This window comes from Saccopteryx bilineata, chromosome 3 (genome assembly GCF_036850765.1).
Source record: "Saccopteryx bilineata isolate mSacBil1 chromosome 3, mSacBil1_pri_phased_curated, whole genome shotgun sequence".
Lineage (NCBI taxonomy): Eukaryota > Metazoa > Chordata > Mammalia > Chiroptera > Emballonuridae > Saccopteryx > Saccopteryx bilineata.
Genome location: NC_089492.1, coordinates 8,130,704 through 8,149,465, shown reverse-complemented (window position 1 = coordinate 8,149,465; position 18,762 = coordinate 8,130,704). Strand labels below are relative to the sequence as shown.

The 18,762-nt window shown below is 49.7% G+C and overlaps 1 protein-coding gene across 1 annotated transcript in view; it reads right to left on the bottom strand.

Moving 5' to 3' along the window:
- The window catches only part of ADCY8 (adenylate cyclase 8), a 176,194-nt gene extending 166,895 nt beyond the window's left edge, over positions 1 to 9,299 (bottom strand). Inside the window, exon 1 of the mRNA XM_066265646.1 lies at positions 6,920 to 9,299. Coding sequence (XP_066121743.1) covers positions 6,920 to 7,882 — 963 coding nt within the window. The 5' untranslated portion in view covers positions 7,883 to 9,299. The remainder of the gene's footprint in view (positions 1 to 6,919) is intronic.
- Positions 9,300 to 18,762: the final 9,463 nt, after the last annotated feature.

Sequence of the window (18,762 nt, the reverse complement as noted above, 5' to 3'; positions counted from 1 at the left end):
TTGGCTTGGTTTCATTTATTTTTGAGGAGCTCTTCAAATGCCATCAATCACCCAGATGTAAATATGACTAATGCATTTGTCCTACTTAGCATGACATTGCAGCAGCTGCTCCTGAGGTACGGTCCTCCCAGTCTTCCCAGTGCTAATCTAGTTATGCTCTGACCCACCGATACTGGTCAGATAACAGGACCGGAGATGAAGGAAAATGCATTCATAATCCGATCTTGCAAAGCACGCGCCCTGCAATCATTTTACAACTCTCTCTAAATCAGACGTCAAGTCTATGGGCCACTTCAGGGCAAAGGTGCCTACAGATCAGGGTGACTGGATTTAACAGGTCATTTGAGAAGTCATTCAAAACATCCTGTGCAAAGCCTCCTCTCTGTCCACCCACACTCCAAAGAAAAAAATAAGGAAAGGAAAGGAAGGAAAAAATAGAACCAAAATGGAGAGTCTCTGGGTATTTTTCACAAGTAAGAAGGAATATTTCCATTTTGTGGCATTCATAGGAATCTCTTGGGATTGTTGACACTCAAATCTGATTTTGAAAGTCATTTTCTCAGATATGCTGCTATGAGGCAGCTGGGTTTTTTTAAGCCTATATGAATTGGCTAAAGGAAAATGTTCAAGAATGAAGATATTTGGGGTTTTAAAAAAGGCATACATGCCTGACCAGGTGGTGGTGCAGTGGATAGAGCGTTGGACTGGGATGCGGAGGACCCAGGTTTGAGACCCCAAGGTCATCAGCTTAAGCGCGGGCTCATCTGGTTTGAGCAAAGCTCACCAGCTTGGACCCAAGGTCGCTGGTTCGAGCAAGGGGTTACTTGTTCTGCTGTAGCCCCACGGTCAAGGCATGAAAAAAAAAAGGCATACATGGTCCTGGCCAGTTGGCTCAGTGGCTAGAGCATAGGCCTGGTGTGTGGATGTCCTCGGTTTGATCCTCAGTCAGGACAAATATGAGAAGCGACCATCTGCTTCTCTTCCCTCCCTCTCCCCCTTCTCTCCCTTTTTTCCTTCTGCAGCCAGTGGCTCGGCTGGTCTGAGCATTGGTCGCAGGAGCTGAGGATAGCTTGGTTGATTTGAGCATCAACCCCAGGCGGGGGTTGCCAGGTGGATCCCTGTTGGGGTGCATGAGGGAGTCTATCTCCCCTCTTCTCACTTAAAAAAAAAAAGGCGGCCCTGGACGTTTGGCTCAGCGGTAGAGCATCGGCCTGGCGTGCGGGGGACCTGGGTTCGATTCCCGGCCAGGGCACATAGGAGAAGCGCCCATTTGCTTCTCCACCCCCCCCTCCTTCCTCTCTGTCTCTCTCTTCCCCTCCCGCAGCCAAGGCTCCATTGGAGCAAAGATGGCCCGGGCGCTGGGGATGGCTCCTTGGCCTCTACCCCAGGCGCTGGAGTGGCTCTGGTCGTGGCAGAGCGACGCCCTGGAGGGGCAGAGCGTCGCCCCTGGTGGGCATGCCGGGTGGATCCCGGTAGGGCGCATGCGGGAGTCTGTCTGACTGTCTCTCCCCATTTCCAGCTTCAGAAAAATACAAAAAAAAAAAAAAAAAGGCACACCATCTTACGGAGCTGCATTCATTCATTTACTGGATATTTGTGTGTTTTGAAGTGTGTTTCTTCCTTGATATCGACTACCAAACCGGGATGATTTAAATCACTTGTCATTTGCTGTATGTTAAATGGGCATACGATTCTGTCCCTTTGATTTGAATTAGCAGACAGAGAACACACACTATATGCTTACGTTTCAACTCTACAGACGGGGAGAGATGTTGGTAATTCCATTATACTGTACTTCACTGGGAAGCCCATCTTTCCCTCAAACGATCAGAAACGCATTTTTAAGCGCATGCAAGGCCCACTTCTCTCCGACCCCCACCCCACCTACTCATACCATAAAACTGTCTTACCCGGTATGAAAAATGCATTCTCCCCCCCCAAGGATCTTTTTTTTAAAAAGGCCAAATGATAAGCTAAAAAGTCTCTTGCTATGAGTCAAGTTTAATGACCATGATTTGATTTAGTTCTTACCTGGCTCTCATCTCTACTGTTTGATGCGACGTGTGTAAGCCAGGAAAGAAAATGCGCGGGAAGTTCCCGTCTGACAGCGTGACCTTGAGCACGTGCTGCCCTGGCCTGCACACCTGGCGGCCTCTGCACAAGAGTCCTCCTGGAGAAATCACCTCCACTCTGACACTCCTCTGATCTACCTCTCCAAGAGGTTGCAGGAGACTAATGAGTGACGCGCTTTAACATTTTAGGACCCCCCAGAAGAAAGCAGAAAGCAGCAATCTTTCCGATTCCTTGTGGCTGCCTCTCAGTTTTCCAATAGCTAAATGATTTCCACCATCTTATCACTAATGAGCTGAAGAATGAGAACAAAATGAGTTTTAAATGTTAGAGAGCTCATAATATTGTCACCAGCAATTAAAATAGAGGAAAACCCTAATTATAGCAACAGTGCTGAGACTTTATCTATCCTGTGAAAAATCTAGTAACTACAACCTCATCATTAATATTTTATTTAGACCTCTAATGTCATTTTGCAATGAATTTTCTGATGGGTATACTGAGTTGGCAGGATAAACAACTTATTTCAGAGGTGGGAGAAAAGTCTGTGTCTTAGACGCTGAACAAAGGCACTAGGATCATTAGTTTCAATCACGAACATGGAGCTGATTTAACTAGAAATGAATGAGGGCATCACTGTGGCCCTGGGGTTACCTAGAGCTGAGCTTTGTCAGGGTCAATGTCACAGGAACCCTTTAAAGTGGGCTTTCGACCTTCTGATGTTTCCTCAGTATTTCCAGTGCCGCTTGGGACCTACACAACATATGGGTCATCAGGCCTGCCCGGGACAAGGATCTCTCTGCTTGGATGGGAAGTCCACGACTTGAGTGAACTTCTCTGTCCACTGAGTGGAGAAGACATAAACCATCTCTTTGCTGATGGCCAGAAGGCCCCTGGAGGGGGTGCCATTTCGGTTCCATCTCGTACCCACAGTGGAAAACACGTGTTGGTCTAAGTGGACACAGGACTGTCTCCTTCATCCGGGGTACCTGCAGCTGGGCTGTTACCCTGTCAGGCCACAGAACAGAAAGAGGAGACTTGGGTTCTCATAGCTTGGAGTAAGGAAGCCCCTCAGCGGCTCATTGGCTACTTTTGGAAATGGTGTTTTTGGTGAAATGCAATGGCTGCTCAGGTGTGCGAACTGTATACTCGCCCTTGCTTCCTGCTTCTCGAAAATGCTGGGTTAAACGGGAGCTGTTTTATTAATGGGAATCGAGATTACTGTAGAGAAAGATGACACTGCAGAGTTTATGGCCTTCTGTTGACAAAGTTGTAGCTAGCTGAGAACTTTGATGATGAGCTTCTTACAAAGGGCCTATTCCCAGCGATTCCATCATTTTTCTCCTGATTTTCCCATTAAATATTACTGCTTGTGTTATGGGGTATGACTCTCTTGGGTAGTGAAACAGGTACTCCTCACTCTTGGGCCACTTCAAGTACTTATGTGTTTAGGACAACCCCCAATGATTCCTGAAATCCTGGCCCTAGAGCTAGGATTTCCATCCTGCTCTGAGCACCTGGGAGGGTCATCATCTTTGGGACATCCCTTTAAAGTCACTAAGAATCCAGCACGTCATCTCTGAAATGAAAACAAAGGATGATCCTATCTGTTTGTCATCATTAGATGTGATAATGCATATAAAGGGACTTAGTTCCATGTGAACACGGAATAGAAGTAAAGGATTCATATTGCAGTTTGGTTTCTCCAAAGGTATTTATATGTAAAAGGCTGTCTTACATAGATACAACTTATCTGTGTGCGCAGAAACCTTTCGCCAACCCAACGTCAGGGAACTCGGACACTTTATAAGACTGTCTACGCAATGAACAGTCTTGTTTACTCAGCGACTGTTTGTTGAGCACCTACTATGTGCCTGGAATGTTTTGGGGCGCTAAGTCTAAAGCAGTAAACACGACAGACAACATTTTTGCCCATAGGTGGTATTTAGCTTCTGAGGTTGTGCCGGCAAGGGAAGAAACAGTAAATATAAGCAAATGAGATAATTTCAGGTGGTGGGTGTGCCCTGGAGACAATAAAACACTTCATGCATTAGGGAGGGAGTCTGAACTAATGAGAAGGCGTCAATCCTATGAAGACCTGGGAACAAATGTTTTAAGCAGCAGGTGCAAAGGCAGAGGAGTGAGAAAGAGCTTGGGATATCTGAATGACAGAAAGCGACAGTGTATTTGGAGCCCGAGGAGGAGATGAGAAAGAAAGATAAACAGAGAGAGAAGCAACAGCCAGCTCACAGAGGCTGGTGGAGTTCATGGTAAGGAGTCCGGACTTGATCCTAGTTGCTATGCAAAGTCGTTAGCAGATTGTACGTGTACCTTATACAGGCTACCTTGTTTGTATGGAAAATAATACAGTAAGTAGTAAGTAATAATACAAAAATAAACTCTGTGTTTCATGTACTCACAACTGTAAATATTTTGCTTCTCCCTGTATATTACCAAATAGGGAAAACGAAACAGTACCTATTCAAAAACCACCGATTTTTTTTTAAAAGCGATTTCACTCCTGCCATCTTCAGCCCTCTGCAGTCTAAGAGAGAAGCTTGGACCTCTAGAGGGCGCCAACGGAAAACGTTTTGTAGCCAAAGCCACAAAGGTTCTTCAGCACCTAAAGGGAAGGATAGCTCTCTGTCTGGTCGGAGAGGCAGGTGAAAGGTGACTCAGTTCAGGAAACTGGAGTTCACCTACAATTCCTCCTCCAACAGAAAGGTGAATGAGCCTGGTGTGCATACCAGGACCTTGTTTTCACAGTGAAGGATTGTTTAGAATGAGGTGGGTGTGGGAAGACATTTTGGGGTTATTTTTAATCTTCTGCCATCTGGTAGTATTTGAGTAGAGTATAAAACAAATATGGGGCCGACATTGAGTTTCTGGATTCATTTGGCAAGGACACTGCCTCTATAGTTAGAACTTAGAAAATATTCATCTCTTGCCACTTAGAATGTGTTATTCCAAATACTATTCCAAACTGACATGATGAAATCTTTTAGTAATGGCTCCTGACGAAGACTAGTGTATGCAAAGCAGTCGGTTATAATAAATGGAATTTTCTGCAAATGATCTCATAGCTCTGTCATATTGTGGGGGGGGGGGAAGAGAAGGAAAAGGAAAGAAGAGAGGATAAAAGAAGAGGACGAGACAAGGGAAAGGGAAGAATAAGAATGGGAGGAGAGATTTGCTGACGTCAGGTACATAGCAAAGAAAATGCAAAAATAAAACGAGAGCACTTGGAAGAGAGATGTAGACGAGATTCAGTTCAGGTGCATGTACCAACAGGATCGAGAAACACAGTTATGATATAATTTTATAAAATCCCAAATGGCATCTTTATCATCTGTAGGCATTAAAGGTTCCTGATAATTTTGACAAATCATTCATTATTATCTTTCATTAGGAAAGGTTTAGCTGGTCAGTCCCTACTCACTCAGGCTCTCATTAACTCCATCTCATCCCTGATGGCCATAGCCAGTATACTCTTTGCTCTATGCAGGGAGACTTCAAAATGCACTGTGAAAGTGGTCAACCAGATAACTACCCTGAGCAAATGCAGACAGAGCCATCAGAGAAGGGAGAGAATCCCAAATTGACAAGAAGCCCAAGAGGTCAACGATGGGTAAACCACTCACATGGTGCCACAACAGTCAAGAGCAATTTTCAGAGGTGGCACAGGCGGTGTACCAATTTATTCTAAGAACCATCTACGCAGAGCTGACCACAAGGAAGAGGAGTATTTAATCTTCTGATACAGCAAAAGTGACACGGAGCCTGAGGTCAGCTAGCGTAGGAACACACACGCAGCCAGCCTCCTGACTCCACACCTAGTCTCAGCCTTCTACGGGAAAACACTTCAGCTGACATGGTTCCCTCACTTTTATCGAGAAGCCCCCAAATTTAGTCTCCTGTTCCCTACCAGACATTTGGCAAAGGAAGTGCCAGGCTATTAATTATCTATTGATTTTCATGAATGTCAACAATAAAGGCACCGTCTACCTTCTCATTCACAGACAATGGGAACTTTGTTCACCTAAACACATCCATATTTAATGGGGAAAGATAGGAAGAAAGGGGGAGGAAGGAGAAAGAGAACTAAAGAGTCAAGTTCCACCTAAATATTTCAAACCATCTACATCAAAATGCCCTTTTTCAATTAAGCAAAACTTGATTTCTTTGGACCTCCACACCCCACACATACCCTGCTCCAATTCCCAAGGTTGACTTATTCAAAGCATTGGGGGTGGCTTCTATAAAAAAGATATCATCTTAGGTCCCCAATGCAATAAAGAATTCCCAGATAAAACAGTGTCAAAGGATTGTCTGAAGTATTGGGTGAGAGGACACAAGTAGAGTTCCAGCCCCAGCAATTAGTTGGTGTTTAGCAAATGCTGATGCCTCCAAGAACTGAGGGTTTGCAACACAAAGATACACAGAAACACAGCTCTGAATCCTGAGTCCACCCCCTGCTGTGACTCTCAGGAGTAAAGCTGTAAAGAAATGGGTCATCTTCTCAATTGGGTGCCTCTCCTGCTCCAAAGACTACAGACCCTGGGAGATGTGTGCAGAGCAGAAAGCCAGCTTCTCAGGTGATGTCCGAGAAGAACTACTCATAGAATCAGAATACAAGGTTAGAGTTGGCAGAAACTTTGGAGGTCGTTTAGTTCCAATTCCTCTATAAGGGAGAAACATCATCTGCTAACACCCAGGACCTCCTAGGTGCAAGGCACTGAGCCGACCTGGGCCAGAGGGCTCAAGGGAGCAGGCAGCCTGTCTCTCACCAAGCTTTTGCTAAACAACCCAAAGGGAATCGCGGGGGAAGAGCAAAGCAGGCAAGAGGTACCTGGTTGATGGAAATGACCGCCAGCCTGGGGATCAGCACTTGGAGGGCCACCTGCAGCAGTGAGGTGCCCAGGCCCGCCAGGATGGCCCAGGTGAGGGGCAGAGGCAGCATGCTGTAGGTGGCGAAAAGCGTGAAGAGCACATAGCCAATACCATCGCCCAGGAGTCCGTAGCCCAAGCCTGCGGCCAAGACCTGGGTGGTCATGGCCACCCAGGTGACCACGCCGCTGTACTGCAGGTAGGTGTGCGAGGTGGTGTCCTTCCTCACCACCACCAGGGCGCAGATGACCACCTCGATGCCGGTGAAGAAGCCGAGCAGGATGCCCTTGAGCGGGTCCATGGGGGCCGAGGCCAGGCTCAAGTGGAGAACTAAGAGGGTGAGTTTGGTCAGCACGTCCAGAACATTCATCACCACCTCGGATTTGCGCCGCTGGCCGAGGAAATAGCGCTGGTAGAGGCGCTCCAGATCCCGGGACTTGAAGGAGTTGCGCAGGGTGGGGAAAATGACCCCTCGGTAGCTATAGCCCCCGTTGAGGAAGAAATCCGAGTTGCTCGGGGCACAGTCGAGGTGCAGGAAGCCCAGGTCGCCCCCTCCCCCGCTGCCGCTAGCGCTGCCGCTGCCGCTGCGTTCCGGGAAGACTTTGGTGCCCCCCGTGCTGTGCGCTCTCTCCCCGGGGCCCAGCGAGTAGAGGGGCAGCATCGAGTCGGTGGACATCTGCGATGCATGGTGGTTGGGGCCGCCGCCTGCAGGGTCCGAGCCTTTGCCGGAGCCTGCGCTCCCTCTGCCGCCGCCGCCGCCCGAGTGGCCATGAATGAAGCGCTGCTCGGTGATGTGCCGCACCGCCGTCTGCCAGAGCAGCCGCTGCGGCCGAGAGCCGCTCCCGCCGTCGCCGGCCGGGGGCGTCGGGTGGATGGTGTAGAGTTCTTCGCTGCTGCTAAGGCAGCGCACATCGGAGAGCTCCATGGCGCCGGGCCGCAGGGAGGAGGCGCGGAACCCGAGGGAGGCGGCTGGGGGGGAGGGGGCTCCTAACGACCCAAAGGCGGCGTGGTGAATGCTTGGCGGTGAGCCCTTCTGTCCCCGGCCGCCCAGCAGCAGGAGCCCTGGGCAGGAGGCCCCCTGCACGTCAGGTCATAGTGCGCCCCGGGGCAAAGGGCGCCTGGAAGATCGTCGCAGACCCCGGAGTCCGTGCGCGCCGCGTTCCCGCCAACCCGCGCAGCTGGGGTGCGCGGCAGCGGCGGCTATTTGTCCGCAGAAGTCACGGCGCTCGGAGCCGCGCAGCCCCCTCCCCCGGCTCAGTCTTCCTGGCAGGTTCTCAGCTCAGCGTCTTGGCGCAGCCTTTGCTCTCCAAGAGGTTTCTAAGCGCTGTGCTTCTGCTGCGCGCCGGGCGGGTCCTGGCTGCGGCACTGGGCTCGGGACGCCCACGACTTGGCGGCTAAGGGGGGCTGGCCTAGGGTGACCCGCGGTGGCGATGGGTGCGAAGTTAGCAGCTGTAGCTGGAACTGAGCCCTTCGGAGAACTCCATTGCGCCGGGATAGGGAGCAGGGGCGGAGCTGGGGGAGGGGATAACGAAGGGGGAGGAGTGGGGTGCCCCGCGGGCTGTTTGGAGAGGAGGTAACCTTAGAGCAAACAAGTCATCAAACGGTTAATTTGGAGGAGGGGGTGCGCTGAGGCTTTCTTCTGGGCTCATCATTTCTGACTGTCTCCATTTCCCGAGCCGGTACTGACCGCGCAGCACTGGCTCTGGCTCGACGCATTCCCTGGGGCAAGGGGAGGGCCACAGGGTCCCAGTCGCCGCGATAGACAAGGTCAACCCTTCCAGCTGTGCTTCCAAGGAGTCGCGGCTCACAGTTCCCATTCCCTTCACTTCGCTCTTTGGAGTCCAACTGGCCCGGAGCTGGGAGGAGCAGGAGGCGGAGGCAGGAAAAAGTGGGGAGGGCTCCAAAGCCAACAGCCTTGAGCCGGAAGGGAGGCCATCGGTGCGGATCCAAGACAAGAACCGAAGCTGGGTGCGTGCGGTGGGTGTAAGGGTCGGGTGAGAAGGGAGGCCGGAGGCCGCGGGGAAGGCGACTGAGACGTCTCTGGAGCCAGGGCAGTGCCGCGTGCCACCCTGATGCTGTCAAGTGCGCCGCGGGCACCGGGCGACACGGAGGAATTTGGAGACTTGTCTGATCCGTCAGACACCCGCTCTGACTTAAACCCGCCCTTGCGCCAAGCCACGCCCCCGGAACATGGGGGTGGGGGATGGGTTGGCGGGGTACCTGGCACCCAGAAGTGGCCCGGACGCCACCAGGTCTTGAAGGCAGCGGCGAGCGCTGGGCGGCTGAGCGACGTGGGAGAGGACAGCTGCGGGCTGGGGCGGGCGGCGGCGCCCCCAGCCTGGTCCCCGCGTGCGAGAGCCCGCGCTCCAGCTGGCGGTGCAGGCGGGTTCCTCCGCTGTTCTTTTTTAGGCACTGGCTCTCGTCCTCCGCAGGTGCGCAGCCAGGACTCGTAGGCCGCTTTGCCCACAGGCTCCTAGAGCCCACGCGCGGAATTGAGGGCCTCCTTAACGCCCTTCCCTCGGGGGCTTTTTGGTAAAGCCAACTTTCAGGCTAAAAAGCAAAATTGTAGCCTGAAATTGTAGGCAGGCAGCTTCCCGCGGTGTCTCTTTACTACACCAATCCCGAGGGCGCGCCCCCATGTACCTAGCACACCAAGTTTCCCCTCGCTCACAGGAAGGGTCGTGGGGAAGGCATTGAGAGCCACCCGCCTGAGCCCCGCTTTTCCACCCTCAGGGGTCCGGCGCTTGGATGCGGACAAAGCCCCTAGGACGCTCGGAGCGTACCAAGGCGCAGCGCGGTGGTCGCGTGGTGTCTGCATCCACCCGCGTGGAGCCCGAACTCCGGGTGCCGAGTCCGCAGGGCCAGCGTGGCCACTGCCGTCCTGAGCCCGGCCGGCTGCAGGTGGCGGAGCAGCGGTGGCTGCCACCTCCGCCACCACCGCGACTGCGGCTGCAGCCAGTGGAGCCCGGGTCCTGAGCACAGTCAGCTGACGGCCAATGACGTCAGGCCCTGGGCGCTTTCGCAGCTCCCCGTGGCGTCCCATGAAAACCTAAATGACCGCTTCCCTGCCTCTCTGCCCCTCTGGAGCCAGCGTTTCCCCTGCTCTGGCAAAGAGTAACTCCCCTCCCTCTGCCCTGAGCGAGAAGAGCTTCGTTAGTTCCCCTTCCCAACCACCTACACTATATCTATCTACAGGGTTATTTGTGTCCACCGTGTCCCAGAAACACCGGATTTAATTTTTTCCTTTTCAATTCTTTCTCTTCCACACACACGGTTTGGTTTACACGGAACTGTCCTTGCATAGAGAATTCCGGAAGAGGGAAAACGCCTCTAACATTTTCCCCAGATCCCGGAACAGTACACTTCTGGGATCTGAGGCATCCTGGGATGACTCCTTTCACTCCATCTAGAGTTGTGGTCTACCTTCCCTCAAGAAAAGGAACAACATTCAATGCTCAATTTTAAACAGAAGGAAGGTTGATTCTATTTTTAACCCAGTTTGTAAATGAATTAATTCAACTGTAAAAATCTCTCTGAGTAGCTGGCCTATCTATCCCACAAAGCTGGAAGTTAGGATGAAAACACCCCTCCTCTCTTCAAAAAATAAATAAAAAAAAAAAACACGCCTGTTTTGTAGTTATCTAGATATTAATGAGTTAACCCCAGGACTTTTATTCCTGAGAAAGAAATACTGCTTGCTTCTTCCTTCGTACATGCCTCAGACTCATCAGGCTCACCAGCTGTCCTGAAAGGCTCCCAGGAGTAAGCATTATCCGGTCTTGAGGTAGGAGACCAAACAGAGGGCTGGGTGGGGAGGGAGGCAGGTTCCTGCCCACCCCAAGACAAGATGTGTGTGGAGCTTTCTCTCTCTGTGGGCACGGCCCCAAGTCAGCTGTGCTAATGACCACATTAGTAAACTTGGCAGTGGAAAACACCTCTTTATTTTTTCTAATTCTTTCTCCTTGGGTGCCTGAGAACTCGGCCTGAATAAATGAGGGGTTGAATGCAGACGGAACTTTCCTATGAAAATCTTCCCTCTGGACATACCCCAGGGTGATTTATTTATTCAGCAGTGAAAGGAGGTGTGCCGAAGAGGGGGAGATTGGACTCAATCGGATAAAAGGAGTCAGGCTGGTGAAGACCCATAGCATGCTACAGAAAGAAGCTCAGAGAATTTCAGGAACCTAGAGGTTGAAACTAACGTATGGGGGAGAAAACAATGCATCTGGTCAGCTGACTCATCTGAACTGAACTTTGCTGTAGGGATGGTGGGACAAGTTGTTTTTACAATAAGAGCATGGATGACAGAATTAGATTCAAATGTTATTCTTCTTGTTGAGCCAACAGCGTCATTCAGCCCCCAAAGCATTCTCTTTTTGAATGACAGCATGGGCTTAGCACACATATTGAGAGGGGTTTTGTTTTTGGAATACACAAACCACCAAATGATTGTCATTTATAACAAGAGCTGCCAACACACTGCTTTGAGGCCACAAGGGGCTTCTCATCATGTCTTCGTTTATTCCCGCATTTATTATGGGTGGGACTCTGCTCAGTTCCAGGGACAGTCTTTTGCCATCTCAGAGCCTTTTGGGACCCAGTCCCTTCCTCTTGGAATTTCCCTCCATCCCCCTTTTCTCCATTTACTTCCCTCAAAACACCACGCACCTCCTCCTTCAAAGCCTGAGCGATGTAGCCTCTGCAGGATGCTTTTCCTGGTATCCCCAGTGAGAACTGACCTTCCTTCTCTGTTGTCCTGTAGTCTGTTCCGGGTACTTCCGGTTGTACCCCGTTTGCTTCTCTGTGTCTCAGCCCTCTGCATGAATCTCTCCTTGAAGGGGAGAACTGCTTTTCCTTGAGCCCACATCCCCCAGTTTCTAGCAACTATTATATATTGAACATAAGGATAGTAAGATGAGCAACACTTTATTGAGAACCTTTACTTTAAGATATTTATATATAAACACTCCTTTATTCATTCCAGCAGTTCTGTGAGTTAGAGCCTTCCCTACTTCTTTTTGTTTGTTTGTTTTTGTTTTTGTATTTTTCTGAAGCTGGAAATGGGGAGAGACAGTCAGACAGACTCCCGCATGCGCCCGACCGGGACCCACCCGGCACGCCCACCAGGGGCGAAGCTCTGCCCACCAGGGGGCGATGCTCTGCCCCTCCGGGGCGTCGCTCTGCCGAGACCAGAGCCACTCCAGCACCTGGGGCAGAGGCCAAGAAGCCATCTCCAGCGCCTGGACCATCTTTGCTCCAATGGAGCCTTGGCTGTGGGAGGGGAAGAGAGACACAGAGAGGAAGGAGGGGGTGGGGGTGGAGAAGCAAATGGGCGCTTCTCCTATGTGCCCTGGCCGGGAATCAAACCCGGGTCCCCCGCACGCCAGTCCGACGCTCTACCGCTGAGCCAACCGGCCAGGGCGCCTTCCCTACTTTTTATTATTCCCATTTTACTGACTAGAACACTGAGGCTTCAGGTGACTAAGTCACTTGCCCAGGATATCCTGGTTAATAGTTCCATCAACTAAATTTGGGTCGTACAAATCTAGCATCCACGGGCTTAATAACAATGCTGTCACAAGCAGTCAACATTTGTTGACCTAATTTAATAGAACTGATAGAAATGAAAATGTCAAATATATTTTGAGTTTCCAGATGCAGATTAAATAAGAGCCATCAGAGATATGTGGGCTTTGAGAAATCTGGTAGGATGGCTCTGAAGGGCAGATAAAGGTAGCAGAACTAATGCCTCTTTGAATAGAGGGTCTGTATTTTTTGCTCAGTTCAAGCCATAGATACTATGTCTGCAGTTTGTGAAAAAGCAGGTTTTCACATATTGGATTTTACTGAGATAATATGGTTTACTTTACTTCCTTTGGGTGGTGGTCAGTGAAGAAACATTCTCTTGCCTCCTTGGGAAATAACATTTGTTTGTGATGTTACTGAATGCCATCGGCCACATTTCTGGCAGATATGGTCCAGAAAAGATAACTTGTTTCCCCTCAGGTGCACCTTTGACTTCCTAGGTCAACAATATTAACACATGAATTCAAATTTTGTAAGAACTGGGCCTTTTGCAAAAACACCAATAGAAACCCTGACACTCACCCAGGACGACGTATAAAATATTCACATGTCAAAGAAAAGACAGACTGGGTTCAGGAAGGGGACCTGAAACCAGAGAGATCCTGTTTCCAAAGGGAAGGAGGGTGTTTATGACAGGCAGCCTCCAAAGCTGGGAATCCTTAAAGGAAACACAGGCGAAATTTGCAGAGAGGGTAGATCTTAAATATTCTCACCACACAGGCACACATAAAAAACTGAAACAAAGAAAATGATAACCTCATGAGGTGACGGGTATGTTAATTAGCTTGATTGTGTCAATTAACTCACACTGTATAAGTTTGCCAAAACATCAGGTTGCACCTAACCCTGCACTTTAAATACATACAGTTTTAATGTTGATTATGTCTCAATAAGGTGGGAGGGAGGGGAGGCCATGCCTGACTTCCCTGGAGCACTGCCTTTAAGGAATATCAAGGTCCTTAACTGCTTTGACAGCACTCCAGGGAAGGTCAGTGTCTGAAGTATGTAGAGCTCATCCATGAAAACAGCCTGTGAATTAAAATCTTGGGGCTCGCAGTCCATCTGGAATGCAGAACGATGTTCAACAACAGAAAATAAATGTCTCTTTTACTCCTATCTTGTATTTCCTTTGCCTTGTGAAATCCAAGAGGGAAAAAACAACAACCACTGTGTGATCTTCACAGGAACTGGTTTAAATTAGATTCTGTGCCCTGGAAGGAGAAGAGAGTCTCCTTGGTGAGGAAACAATTCTGAGACAGTGTATTAATCTACAGAACTCATCATCAGTCAGGCCCCAGGAAGACATCTGCAAGCGAGAGACGAGACAAACATTTTCTCCTTCTTCTTCAAAGATGACTTCCTTGTCTCTAGTTTTAACTAGAGTGTGAGCTTATGGTGACATCACCTGTGAAGCCGTCACTTACTGAAATCCTAAGATGACAGGAATAAACACACACACACACACACACACACAGCCCATCAGAGGTATCATTGAGAAGCTAGCTAAAAGAAGTAGTAAGGACAGGAAAAATAAATGGGTTTCTAGCTAGTGCACCATCTCTCCAAGTCTTCTTCTGGCCTTGATTAAGATCTGTTTTTTAAATAATTTGACCCAATGTGAAATCTTGGAAAAGAGGATCACTCTCTGTGGGAAACCAAGCCGATTTTCCTCTATTCCCTCTCTGTCTCTCTGTCTCTCTCTCTCTCTCTTTTTAAATCTACCTGATTACTATTTCAGTGCTACACAACTTTTTATTTTTTTAAATATGTCATTCTATTATTGTTCCTACCCTGGGGATTTATTATTATTTTTTGGATCTATTTAGGATATTTAGGCTAAAAATAGATAGATAACATTATAACATAAATGTATTTTTCTGAATACATATTGTAATACATATGGAATTGCAGTTCATTAATTAAGTGCGAAAGAAACAGAAGCCTTCACCTTTCAAAATCGGTGTATTTCTGTTTTCACCCAGTTGGTAAGACATTTCATTCAAACCCTTCCTGAGGTTTTCATCGGTGCCCTCCTAATCCCAGAGAGATGCCACAGTTTCACCCATGCACATGCATGACCTTGGTCTTTGGCTCCTTCTGCAAATGGTACCACTCCGGGCCCCCCACTCCAAGTCACCACTGAGGCAGTGCTCCGCCCTGCTGTTCTCCTGTGCCCGGCCCCACCCCCTCTCACCCAGAGGCTCCTGATAGATGGAACGGGTCCCTGTCCTTGCAGTATGCCTCCTTTCTCCAGCTGCTGAGTTCATTCCAAATTTAAAAATGTGATCATGCCACTTTTTTTTTAATCATGGGAGGAAAGGAGAGGAGAGGAGTTGGATAGAAAAAAAGGAGAAACTGAAGAAAGGAGGAAAGAAAAAAGAAATGGTAAGAGGAAGAAAAGAAGGATGGAGGGGGCGGGGAGAAGGGTGGCAAAGGCTTTGGAAAGAACATGACGTAGAAGGACAAGAGGAAGGAAGAACAGAAGGAGGATTGAGAAAGGCAGGAGGGAGAGACGCAGGAAGGGAAACCCGCGTTTACTCGGCGTGAACCCCGGGGCGGCACCGTATTTTATTTTATTGAATCCACACAATAACACTGCCAGGCAGACATCACTACCCCCAAAGTACAGATGGGAAAACTGAGGTTTGTGTGCTTGCTGCTGAATCACAGGAGAAGAGATGCCCAGAGGTGTGACAGAGGAGTGGGACCCGGGAGGGGTCTGGCGAGACAGGAAGATCAGGCAGGGTGAGACAAGGAGCCCCAGTTAGGCTCGAGGGGGCCATCTGGTGCCCCTTTTGTCTTCATCAAAGGCTGTGCACGCTATTAGTCAGATTGATGAAGTAGACGTGAGCGTGTGCCTTACCAACTCCAGGGGGACTGCAGTAAATAGTGTCTAGACATTGTGGCTGCGGAACCCGGAAGGAGGTGGTTACAAATAAACTTTGTTCTTTGGCTGAAATTCAGTTTCTGGGGAGTCTGAGGGCTCCACAAAGGATTGAGTGATGAGTTCTCCATGTGCCCAGAGCCTAAGACTCCACCCAACTTCTTGAGGTGGCTTGGAGTAAAGTGGTGGCCCCGAGTCGGGGGTGGGGGAGCCTCAACATCGGGGGAGCCTCGACATCGAGACCCAGTTGTCTCTGGCCCTCAAATTGACGAAGGACCACAAACCTACCCTTTGACCTGGTAGCTCCATGGAGTTGTCTACAAAACCTTCTGGTCACATCACCTGGTAAGATCCAGAAAGTGTCTGAATTAAAGCTGGAGGCAGGAGGGTGAGCAGCTTGGGAGCACATCCAGGAGACAGTAGTGAAGGCTTTTAACACAGAAAGAAGGAACGATGCATCTCCCCCAGGCGCTGGTGCCACAGACCACATTTTCTGGAAAAGATGGGCACTGCTGAGTCTGAGTTCAAAAGCATTCGGAAGAGTTCCACTTTGAAAGTTTCAGGAAAATATTTCCCTGTGCGTGTCACTTACAGGTTCTTTTCATATATTCCTAAGAGCGGTAATCTGTTAAAATCTACATATAGCTGCGTTTCAAAGGTCTCTTTCAATATGCGTCAAATTAGAATTCTCAGTGATTGCACAAGCATTCTTTAGAGTTTAGTCAGTAGCATTCCCCCCCCCCCCCCCCCCGCCACCTTCTGAGTGGTGTCTCTAATGATGGAGTGTCTTACCCTTAATGGTGTCTGACATTCTAAGAAATACAGTATGTCATGGGGATAATTCTACCACTGACTTAGAATAAGAAAGGAATCTTAGAGACTCACACCCTAATATGTCCCAGGGGTGAGGCACAGAGAGATTTAAAGGGGTTTCCCTCCAGAACCAGGACCCACAGCTCTCCATTACAGGGTTGGTAACGGGTCGCACACAGGCCTGAAGTCAGATCTGGCTTCAAACCCTGACTTCCTGTCGCCACTTCTGTGCCTTGGCCACAAAGCGTCCCTCCACTTCAGCGTCCCGTTACAACAAAACAATGATGCCCACTCTACATGCTAGCTAAGAGGTACAAATGGACACTGTGATGCCCTGGTCACAGCCAAGCGTTTATTATTTATTCTGTACTGTACTATGACGGAGCTGGAGCTGCCGGCAGTGCCTTGTCAGACGTCATCTTTTGGGGAAAACCAATACTCCCCTTCTCTCTCTCTCTCTCTCTCTCGCTCTTTCATTAAGAAGAATTAAAGTACTTACTGTCTGCAAAAGAGAAGAAACACCTACCTATTCTGAAATGGGGAGCGTCTGGTGGATCTGTGTTATAACGTCAAGCTGCATCTGGTCCAGCTGGAAAGGAAAATGGTTTCCTCTGGGGTAGAGGGGTTGGAGGCCAAGACAGGATGAGGCGGAGAGCTTGGTCCAAGGAACCCTGCCACAACAGTGAGCAGGCAGGGGCCATGATTCACGGGGTTGGTATTACGGCCTTGATGCTATTGACCAGTACAGTCACAAAACTGAGTTTCAGAAAAATGAAGTGACTTGCCCAAGATCACTAGCTACTGATGGAGCTAGTAGGATTCTCTCGGAGCTGGAGGGGACAAAGCTCTTATGTATAAAGGGCCCCAAACCCTAACATTAAGGCAATGTGAATGCTCGGACAGCCCATCGCCTCCATCCCAAACGGGTAGTGGTCGGCACTGGTGACTACAGGACTTGACATCTTGTGACATTTCAAAATAGCTGTTGAACATTGTGTACACCCTCACCCCGTGTGTGTGTGTGTGTGTGTGTGTGTGTGTGTGCCTGTCGTGCACACGTGGGTGAGCGCACGTGCAGGTCTTTTTTCTTTTCTTTCTCTATCCCAGTCAGCTCTTGAAATATATATATTTAAAGAAATCCTAGTTAAAATGGAGAGTGAGCGCTTTATGGGAAATCAGAGAGTGGGCCTTTGAGAATCTCCTAGCCAAACCATTTCTGGCACGCCGGGAGAGAAGGCGGACCAAGGTTAGGAGACAAACGACAAACGGAAACCAGAGCCCCCACTCACCCAGCGCCGGAGCGGTATCTGTCAGCCCAGCACATTTGTTCAGTAACTCACTGGTGTACTCGGTCACTAAAAGCCTGCTGGAGGCCCTGGCCGGTTGGCTCAGTGGTAGAGCGTCGGCCAGGCATGCAGAAGTCCCAGGTTCGATTCCCGGCCAGGGCACATAGGAGAAGCGCCCATCTGTTTCTCCACCCCTCCCCCTCTCCTTCCTCTCTGTCTCTCTCTTCCCCTCCCACAGTGAGGCTCCACTGGAGCAAAGATGGCCCGGGCGCTGAGGATGGCTACATGGCCTCTGCCCCAGGCGCTGGAGTGGCTCTGGTCGCAACAGAGCGATGTCCCAGAGGGGCAGAGCATTGCCCCCTGGTGGGCAGAGCGTCGCCCCTGGTGGGCGTGCCGGGTGGATCCCGGTCAGGTGCATGCGGGAGTCTATCTGACTGTCTCTCCCCGTTTCCAGCTTCAGAAAAAATAAAAAATAAAAAAAAAAAAGCCTGCTGGAGCGGTTCTAGTGAGGAAGCTGGACTCAGGTCGGGCCACCCCTGGTGCTGGGTTAGGGAGTGTGACTTCTTTGGTCTACCCTAGGGTGGTCCTGAAGTCTATCCCGCGGTGTGGATGTAGTCTTCACGGCAATCCTGGGAAGCGCGTGTTGTCACCCCTAATGTACAGGGTTCAGGAGAGCCAGATGAGGTGTTTGGATTCCGCGCAGGGAGTGAGCGGCCTGTTGCAGACTGTTCTCCCGACTTTCCGTCTTCTCCCTCCACTTCCCCTCGCCCAGGGTCCCATGGCCACAGTGGCCTGCGTTCCTTCTTCAGCCTGCCCAGGTGTTGAAGTCCTCAGGGCTGCTGTGCCTCCTGCTGGTCTCTGGTCCCCAAGTCGCCTGTTGGTGGTCTTTATTTTGCCATTATCTCCCCTAAAAACATTGTCTCTGCAGGGCCACCCTTTCTGAAGTGCCTCCTCAGCCCAATTTCCTCCTTCATCCCTTTTACTCCCAATTATATTTTTTCTTAATAACAGTGGTTTGGAGATTTTACATACTTTTAATAAAAATTTAAATAAATAAATGTTTCCTTTCTCCTTTAGAATATGAGCTTCATGAAAACGGTTTACTTAGCAATCTGTCCTTTGCACCGGACTCACGGACTCACGGTAGATGCCTAACCAAGGTTCCTGGAGAAAGAAGGAATGAGACAGTGAATGACTGTTTCGAGGGCACAGCCTGGGCAGACAGCCCTGTGCACT